General features: G+C 38.7%; 2 protein-coding genes across 2 annotated transcripts; both read right to left on the bottom strand.

The window, feature by feature from the left end:
• Positions 1–2,018: 2,018 nt before the first annotated feature.
• LOC140947873 (melatonin receptor type 1B-B-like) lies at positions 2,019–3,714 on the bottom strand. The gene has a single exon (XM_073397086.1). It carries the CDS (start codon positions 3,320–3,322, stop codon positions 2,180–2,182), a length of 1,143 nt encoding a protein of 380 aa, XP_073253187.1. The 5' UTR covers positions 3,323–3,714; the 3' UTR covers positions 2,019–2,179.
• A 2,240-nt stretch (positions 3,715–5,954) lies between these two features.
• Positions 5,955–9,850, bottom strand: LOC140948295 (uncharacterized). The gene is made up of 4 exons (XM_073397527.1): positions 9,507–9,850; positions 8,565–8,692; positions 7,671–7,732; positions 5,955–6,299 (listed from the first exon to the last, which is right to left on the bottom strand). Exons 1-4 carry the CDS (start codon positions 9,538–9,540, stop codon positions 6,152–6,154), a joined length of 372 nt encoding a protein of 123 aa, XP_073253628.1. The 5' UTR covers positions 9,541–9,850; the 3' UTR covers positions 5,955–6,151.
• Between the last annotated feature and the right edge of the window lie 264 nt (positions 9,851–10,114).

Raw genomic sequence — 10,114 nt, 5'->3', positions numbered from 1 at the left:
TTATTACGGAAGTGTCTTATTTTCCTCAAAAATCATGATCTTTTGTCAATTGCCTTCTAAAATTTTTGTTGATTGTTAGCTAAGAGTTCCGTAAGCTTGCGGGAAAAGCGAGACCAAAAACCTTGTGCAGTTGATGTGGCGGACATTACGCCTTGATAATTGACATTGAATGATTTACTAAAACATTGAGTAAGGGTTTATTATCTTCCTTTAGCTGTTTGAAGATTGTGATACAGCAACATATTACATCATGCACTAGGATGTACGTGGTCTTTATCGATCTTTATGTAAAATAAAACAATAATTTCTAGTAACTGGCTGTTGATGTGATTTACTTTCAATAAATTGGAATGTGAATCGGGAAATAAGATCAAACAACAGCAAAAGCACTAATTTTACGGTGATGACAACCCATTTTGAATTGGGTAAATACCGGGATTACAAATCGAAATAGAAATTAAAGTTTTTTTTAACGAAATGGTTAAATTGAAGAGATCCAAATTTATTTTAGTATTGAGTTAGATGAAGGAAGTTGTGTGTGCGACATTTTTTAATGAACGCGATTTATTTGACTTGAGATAAACGTGGCACAGGAAGAAATAAAAAAAGGCTTAAATAATTTATGTATTGTATAGTTTTTATGCTGTCAGATCTAGGCTGACCAGCTAGCAGGTGTGTAGTTTTTATTAACCCTATATTAGTCAAGCTTTTGCAAGACTGAAAGCTGTCATCTTTCTTGTCAAAATATCAAGCGTCGACAAGCAACAAACGACTGCGATGACTACGAAAATTAAACGTCGCTTTACTTAAAAGTGAAGTCGCCGTTTACGTTCTTCAAACTTTATCGCGCTATATACCATCTTTTTCAATTCTTCAAATGTTGGCAAATTTTACTGGAGTTTAATACTAAAAGACTATCGAAGTTCAGGAAAAGAAAAAGAAAGTCGTGGACTTGTGTTCACGTCCTGCACAAAACGTGAAATTAGGTATTTTTACTTCGTAGTCGTTTGTGCAGTGATGGTAAAGATAATCAAAAAGCGTGATGCACGTGCAGAGTTGTTGTTTTGCCAATCTAAACCTAGCGCTTTTTTTGCCGTTCTCGTTGACCTCGCCTTCGTCGTTACTGAAGCTCCTTATTTAAAATAGTCAAAGGCCTGTCGTAAATAAATATGGTTACATCTTGAACTGTATTTTATACTGATATTAAAAAAGATTATGAGGGCGTGCATTCAAAGAGAAGCGGAAACTGAATCAGATTTTTAACAAGGGTGGTTTTCTTCGGGACCCCAAGCAATCCGTTGTTACTGGAAAGCGACGTTGTTTGTTTTATAACAAACATAGTAGCAGATGAGCGTAAACTTTTTACATAGGCCGTACAGTACACCGTCGTATATCAATTTTATTTACCAACGGCGCGTTCCTTTATTAAAAAAGCACTGAGCGCGAGGCGGCCCCGCGGCTACAACAAGATCGCCTAAATATATCACTACATTTATTTAATAGCATATCAGAGTGATTACATTATATTCCCACTTTGGTTTCCAAATGAAGTTTATATACAAAATTAAAGCAAGTTAATTTACGATTTCCGACGATAGACGTTGTGTGCTGAGGGTAATTCTTCGACGCGATGGTTTCCTAGTATTCTGTCACCTTTTCAATCGATAGTATAAGCACAAAAGTTGGATCGCTTTATTTAATGAAACTATTTTTTCGAGATTGTCTCTTATCTTGACCAGAAAAAGTTTTCTGATTTCAACTGAACCAGTTTTGATAACCCTAGTTTGTAATTCGTTGTTTTTTCGATTCGAGGCTTTCTGTTTCTCACTTGCTGTTAGTTTATTTTCTTATCCGAGCTTCAGTTTCATTCAGTCGGAGAGCAGTGGTATTTTTTCTCATCATAAATTATCCTATTATACAGCCGTTGATAACAAGAGGTATTCCTCTAAGTCGATAAATCAACGTATTATTATTATTGTTTTTTTTTATAAAAGTGAAGCCCACTCCAAGTAGCACCCTTCTTAGTTTTATTAAAAACTCAGCAAGTTCGATTCAGTCAGCTATTTCGCAAGATGCTCTTGTGTCTTAGAGGGTGCTTGGACAAGCGGGCTTTTTTTCCGATGCCTCTCCTTGATTTTTCAAGTTCTTGGTTTGATACGCTCGAGTCTTGTTATTATATTCAACACCTTTGCTCTCTGTACTTTTCCTCTCCATCCATTTCTCCATCCATTTCCAATCCGGCATCAACCTTGTTTCTGGCCACCACCTCGCGATTCTTCTGTCCATTGCTGCGCTGGAAACTTCTACTGGCACTCTGCAGGCTACTCTGCGAAAGAGAAGACCAAAACCTAACAGGTGTCAAGATTCGCAGATATTCAGCACGGATGGAACGATTCATGATTCCGTAAATGATGGGATTGAGAGCTGTACTAGCGAAGCCAGAACAGGTGTAGCTTACATAGACTTGTCGCTTGAGCTTCCAATCTCCGTTTATAAAATCGATCATATCAATGATTAAGACGGGAGTCCAGCAGGTTAGAAAACTAATGACAACAACCAGTAGGATGTATGTCACGTTCACTTCTTCAACCGACAAGATGCCGCTGTTGTCCATGGAGGTGTTGTTCCGGGCGTTGTTCGTGCTTCTTTGGCGAATTCGAAAGCGAAAGTTTAAGTTGTGTTTCCGTACTGCGATGAAAACTCGCGTGTAACAGGTTATGATGATGATGAGGGGAATGGCTACATAAACGAGAACCAAATAAGCTCCGTAGCCTTCGTACAACGATTCCGCGTTATGAGCGCAGAAGACCTTTCCAGTGTGAAAGAAAAACTCGTGGCCTGCAACAACATACGGAAGAGGCGCAAAGAGAGCCATGACCCACAGAATTGCAATTGTTATTTTTGTTTTCTTCATGCTGAAGATTCTCTGGTACGACGCGCGGGAACGAACAACTCGGAAATATCTGTTCACAGCGGTGACGGCTAGAGTCTGCAAAGACACGGCGCACATAAGAAGAATCCAGAATCCTTGTAGCTGGCAAACAAAGTTGTTAAACGGCCATTTTCCTGTGACAAGAGAAGCTACTGAAAACGGAATCCCCAGCAATGACATTAAGAAGTCCGAGACAGCCAAAGTTATAATGTACATGTTAGGCACAGTTCTTCGAAGATTCGGGTTTTTGATGACCGAAATTCCAAGCAACAGATTTCCGGAAAAAGAAGTAAAGTTGATCAGGAGCAAGAAAAACGATTCTACAATTTGAACCGCAGTTGAACGGTTTTTAAGCTGCAGGGCGAAGACGTCTATTGAAGTAGCGTTCATGATATTTCTTGGCCGGCACGAACACTTTTCCGCAGAGTAGTTTGATGAAAGATCAGGAAGACACTTGGAAGACAGCACTGTTAAATGTGCGCTTCTTAAAGCTGATAGTAATTCGATCTGCTAATTATTCAGACCTTCCTGTTCACTTAAGAAATTATATGAAGCACCTGCTCCAACCTGCACCCTTCGTGAATTCTGTGTTACCCTGTTTAGTGTCGTTCAATCAATAAATCGCCGGTTAGGTCTCACCAATAACGCAAACTGCAAAACGTGAAAGCAAAGCAACAAATGTTGCCTAATATTTGACAATTATTGTCTAATCTTTGTCAACAGAACTTCCGATGTCTGTATGTCGGTGCTTAAAAGCGGCAAAACGCTGTGGCTAAATGCGGCTAAATGTCAAGCGATGTTTACTCAAAACATTGGTCAAAAGAAAAAGTATTTTCGAAACTATGCATTTTCAATTTACTTTTATTTCCGTTTTTGAAGCTTACATGTGCCAGCTGACATTGCATTTCGTTTTATTTTCCAAACGAATGTAAAATATATTTTTAAACCGGAATAACTTCATGAAATATCCATCAAGCTTATCATTTATAATTCTGAGAGCGCTTTTGCCGGCGAAACCCAGGAACAGATGGAAATGAGATTCACCTCTCCTTTCAGGGCATTGGAAGTGAATAAATTGTAGATCAGTGGCTGCAAATGAGATATTTTGCGTTTAGTTTTATGGGAAGATGATAGTCCACACTAAGGAGTAATGTATAAATGTATTTCGGATAAATTCAGCCAATAAAAACAGTGGCAGTTTAAGTTTCTAGTTGACCAGGAATAAGAAACAAAAGTGTAACACTTACTACACTTGCAATTTTTCCTATAAAAATTTAATTCGTTTTCGAAAGGAAGAATAACTAAGGCCTTGTCTACACATATCCGGATATTTTTGAATCCGCAAATGTTTCTTTGCTAGGACCGTCTTGAATATTCCGAATAGTCCGTCTTGAATATTCACGGTAAAGAACTGTGCTCGATCTTGTGACGTTGTGGATAAATTAGCGTCCATACGTTTCCGGATGTATAGCGGATTCAAAAATTTCCTTCCTTATCTAGAGAGCATAAAATGATGAAACAACGCAAAAAAAATGAACGTTTTGTCAAACTGGAAACAAGAAGTCAAGTTTAGCTGAGCTTGTGATTAATAGCAACTTAAGTAGAATGGGCGCGCACGACAGTACATCGTAAGGCTGTCAATTAATAAATCAAATTTTCCAAATATTTCTCCTCTAACTTCAAGAAAACAGCGCAAAAAAAGTGTTTTCTTTGTCTTGGTAACCTCAGTATATTGTAATTGTTATACATAGAAAATTAAAAAAAACGAAATAATCTCGAAGATAGGAGAAGTAGGAGCTGAAAAAAAAGTAGTCATGATGAACTATAGAGTGATGACGTCATAAAAATTAACTTTTGAAATTACGGGATTTGTTGGGATATTTTGAAATAACAACATCCGAAAGGCTTACTTGCTAAAAACTAGCATTGTGGGGCCAATTTTCTCGGAGATACTAGTTCCGTGTTGCTCTGATGACTCCATTCAAATTCTTCTAAATTTGGCTCGGTTCCTAATGTTATGAAGAGTCAATTTAGAAGAATTTGCACGGAGTCATCAGAGCATAACTGGCTAATGTTGCAAAGACAATTTGCCCTGGAATGCTAATGTTTTGGCAAGTAGGCTTTTTGGATGTTGTTCTTTCATAAATACCCTGAAAAATCCCATAATTTCACAATTTAATTTTTTATGACGTCACACTTTAGGATTCTGTTGCTCCTATTTAGGGGAATCACATTTTAATCAACCTCGTTCTCACGATCACGAAGAAGATCCTGGGAACGAGGTTGCACAATAAAGCAACTTTCACGATATGGTGTATATATACGTGTCAGTGAACGCTGCAAGAAATAAAGTGACCGACGACTTTTCTGGCGGATCAAGATTCTCTCTTCTCGACGCTCAGCGAAGAGAAGAAAGAAACCCTCGACCTAGAGTTTGGCTTTCCAGACAATAGGCTACCACGTGATTTTCCTTCTAATTAAAGTCATTAGTGCAGCTAACTTCTCCCATGTTCTTCGTTCAAACTAAGATATTGTCAGTTTGCCCAACGCTATAACCTGGTAAAATCTAACATGAAAAGCTTTAAGCGTAGAGCGGACTAGAAAAACATTTTCTTAAAAGTAAATCCACTTAAAATATACTAAGAAACTCATAAGAGGTTGTTCAACCCCTTATGAGTTTCTGATATACTTTAAACAGACCTTAAGCTCCAACATGAGCCATCCTGGGTCCAATGATTTCTTAATCCGTGGCCTGAGTTAGAATTTGTTTAAGTAACCGAGTCTTGGGTCAAGTACAGCAAAAACGAATTCCTAGCACGCAAACGCACAATAATGAAAAGAGAACATTTTTATCGTTGTCCTTACGTTCACCATGGTGCTCACATCTGGGACGCTCTTACGCTGGAAGTAGGAGACTAACGCTTATATTTGCGATGCTAGACTTGCATGCTGTTGAGAACCAGGCTAAGTACAAGTTAAGATACCGGAACAAAAGAACAGATCGTGTAACGCATACACACACAGGCTTTATTGAGTTACTTCGCAATTCTAAATTGATCAATTTCTTAGAAAATTTCCACAAAAACGAAGGGAAAGAGGTAGCTCTGGTAGAAACAAATGAAAAAAATCCTAATAAATGGCAACGTGAAAGCTTAACGACAGATTTTAGCTTAGCCTAATCGATGAAAAACACACACATGGCTTGAGTATCCGTTGTGCTTAGGATTCACAGTGGCACGTTTCTATGGTAGAGATGTTCATGTGACGACCTCCACTTGAGATAAATGTGTGGTACTTTTTTTTCTCCGATTCACATAAGGTGTCCGGCCAAAATCTGGGCGGCCATGAGGCTGGATCTCTTCTTGGTCTATTTGAAAAGAAAATAAAGAGTCAATGTGTAAGTCGGTCGATTTTGTTTTTCAAAAAACCAACATGAAGTGACTGTAGATTTCAAGGCCAGCCTCTTATTAAGCATTTGTAATGATTTTGTGGCGTCTGTGCTTCGCTTGAATGAAAAAGGCATGCCCTAAGTGATATGCCTGTGAGTGTGTCATTGGAGCTCGTTTGGTTAAGCAGTGTCTGAGGAAAGACGGCCTGCGCAATGTAATGCTTGTTTTACGATTAAGTGAACACGCAGAAAGTAGGAAATAAAAATGGATAAATGGCATTCGCATCACTCAAAGGGCTGGGATCGTGTCTGTGAGTGCTTATTTAGCTTAAAGTGCATATAACCCCAAATTTGTTAAACTGAATAACAGACTAAGCTAGAATAATAAAAAAAAGAAAACCTTTAATAAACGAGGCCACAGATTGTTTTCGATTGTAGATAAATCTCCATTTTTTACAGCTTGCTAAATATGTAAAATTATATCTTAGGCCCTGGGCATTTTGGGCCTGGGTCGAGTGACGTATTTTGAGCCATCCTATGCATGTCAGAGCTCGACATAAGGTGGGACTGGGTCTCTTAAAAAGTGAGTCCACACTGTTTCAGTATTCATCGCTCTTTTTCCATGTCGCTCAATTTCCCAATGTTTGGGAATTTTTCTGGAGTTATATTCTAAAGGACTGTATCCAGGTTTAAAAAAGAATTAGGCCCCGTCCACACATAACCAAATATTTTTGGATCCGCAACTTTTTCTTTGCGAATTCGGCTTCAGTCTACACGTATCCAGTGTATCCGCAACCTTTTGGATCCGCTCTCCAGATGTGGAAATGTTTGAATCCGCTATGAATCTGGAATCGTGTGGACGCTAAATCCGGGTATTTTTTCATCCAGTGACGTCACAAGATCGAGCCCAGTTATTTACCGTGAATATTCAAGACGGTGCCGAGCGCATTCATTATACGTTTCTGGGAAACTGCCCACCTACCCCTCCCCTAACCCATTTTTTTACGCTACCTTCTCACTAAGGGCAAAATGTTGGCTTAGGGGAGGGGTAGGTGGGCAGTTTCCCAGAAAGGTATAATGATCCGCGCAATGTTATCGCTTATTTACATTTGGACTTCAGGGTTGAAATGAGTTCCACAGTGAGCTAAAATAATTATTTCATAAAGGTGGTTTAGTTAAAATTGTGCTCAATTGGTATGACAGAAGGGCCGCAAATCGGTTTTATTGTTTTTTTTTTTTTTTACAAATGAATACTTGTTATTCGTTATTCAAAAAATGACGCGAAAGTAAATTTAGAATTTTCACTTGAGTTTGGCTTTGGAATCTCCGCATGTGTCACAATTGACTCACCCATCACGATTCTTGTAGGAGGGGCAGGATTCTTCGTAGACGCATTTACCCATGTCCACCAACTGAAAAGAAAACGACGTGTATTTATTTTATATTAAAGAAAAAACTCTATTGCTAAAAGTTAAGTCAGGCATTGATACTAGACGTTAAACTAAAAGAGAGAAAGCTAAGAAGTGATTTCCATTAAAACACTGCATAGTTTTATAAATAGGCTACTTGCGAGTTCCACAAAATCTCACTTTCAAAAGGAGGCTAAGTGTAAAACCTTTCTTGTGAAAATGAGTTTATATTTGCATGACAATAAAGAAACCATTTTCACCCCAATGAAAGGAAACAAACACTTGCGGCAACTCGGAAATGTTCTTAGCTCTTATGCATGTTTTCGTCAGAGGAGCAAATTTCACCACCGTTTGAGATTTTAAAGTTGCGAAGTCAGTTTGCATTAATGAATTCCCGATCCAAGGCAGTAGAGTTGAAAAGAATACCCTCGCACAAAGAGTGAAAGTAAGAAGAATTATGCTTACAAACGAGTGGTGAAATTTCCTCTTCTGACGTGATCACTGCAGGAGGGCCCTTCTTACAGGTTGGAGTGACTTAATTTGGTTTTCGTTTGTTCTATACTTTATGTTTTGGCAGTTAAACGACTATCTTTAATTTTTTTCCATCCATCTTGAATCATTTTAAATGTTTCACTTTATTTCCATCATTGTAAAACACATGAGGTCGTCAGATTTGTTTCAATATTTATTGGCCTTTTCTCGGCTGACGATAATAAGCCTCCAGTGTTTCTCAAGTTGCCGTTTGTAAAAAAAAAAAAAAAAAAAACCTCAGATTATTTAAATATGTTAAATACTCTTATTCGATGCATCTTTGATATTAACGCTGTTTATATACCTTAGTCCTGGTAGCCATCTTTCCTTTACCATCAGCGTATTGTTCAAGAAACGCTTCAAAATGTGTTGCTCTGTAGCAGTATGGTTTTACGCATGAGCACTGCTTTATGACTGAAATGCTTCGTACACCTTTGAAAGACAAATTATAACAACTACCATCGTTAAAGATCGAGAAAATAACGTTATAGTTTTGACGAGAGGGTGTAAAATGGGCGGCTTAAACTTCAAGCTATAACGAGGATAAGTTCGTCCGAGTTTCCATCGGAGTGAAAAGCTGTTGTACTTTTGGCAACAAAGACGGCGGCCACCATGACGTCACCTGTAAACTAGCAATAAAAAGTACCGAGGGACTGGGACGGAAGTGCGTTATGTTAGGATACGGATCACGTCGGATACATGCCCGGGGGGGGGGGGGTACTCCCATACATTACCTATACGGGCATGTGCCTCCCAACGGCGTCGTGATTTTGAAGCTCCTGATTTAGAACGGGGTATCCATTTCAGAGGCGTTTTCTAGAACGGGGTATAAAAAATTGTGGATCACGGCTTTATCTTCTGCTTAAAATTCTTGCTGATTATGAAGAAGCGTTTATTTGATGTATAAGTCGAACAACTAGAGAAATATCTTTTAAAAAAAACAGGGCTATTTCAATTTACAAACTTTCTTGAACGGAGTATAAAAAATTGGCCCATTTCTAGAACGGAGTATCTGTTTTAGGGCGAATTCTAGAACGGGGTATAAAAAATTGGCCCATTTGTAGAACGGGGTATCAATTTTAGGGGAAAGTTTTTTTAGAACGCGGTGCCAATTTGGAGTCCCAGGCGGCAGATACCCACCCAAAAAATACCCAGGTGCCCCCCCCCCGGGATACATGTAACTATAACTGGGGTAGCGGAGTGTTTGCTATTTCGAGGTTTTACTGTACATGCTTGATTTACTCACCATTTGGACTGCGTATGGCTGCTGTGACATTCATGACAGATTTGCAAGCGAAGCCCTCTTGACAGCCTCCCCCACAAACGCCGACATCGACGCTCTTGCTATACTTGGTTCCCGGATAATACGTGACTGTATTTGGCAGGCGCACACAACCATTTGGCACTTTCTGACATGCACGAATTGTATCTTTTACAATCACATGCTGATTATACACCAAGATACGTTCCTCTGTGCTGCTTTGTGGGATACAGCTGTTGCCGGTTTTATTAATTCGGTCTGGAGCCGGAAGCTAATTTTTAAAAAGGTTACAAATGCAGTACTTGAGAAAGTAACATGGTCAAGTCAAGTCAAGTCAGGTCAAGTCAACTTTATTTAGGCAGGCTAGCCCTATCAGCCATTGGCTGGTATCAAAGGGGGCCTTGCGTAAATTAAAACTACATGATAAAAAATTATTTTAAAATTATGTTCAAGGGTTTTAAAAAATTGCTAAAAAGGGAAATCACATATCATCATAATTTGTTTAAGATCAAGAAAAATAAGAGAGCTGTCGAAGTTACCTAAAAATTATGGTGCTTACAAACGTTCCACTTTGTTAAGACTGCTGACAGCCA

This window comes from Porites lutea, chromosome 9, assembly GCF_958299795.1.
Source record: "Porites lutea chromosome 9, jaPorLute2.1, whole genome shotgun sequence".
Taxonomy (NCBI): Eukaryota; Metazoa; Cnidaria; class Anthozoa; order Scleractinia; family Poritidae; genus Porites; species Porites lutea.
Note: the sequence above shows the minus strand (reverse complement) of the source record. Positions and strands in the feature narration are given on the sequence as shown.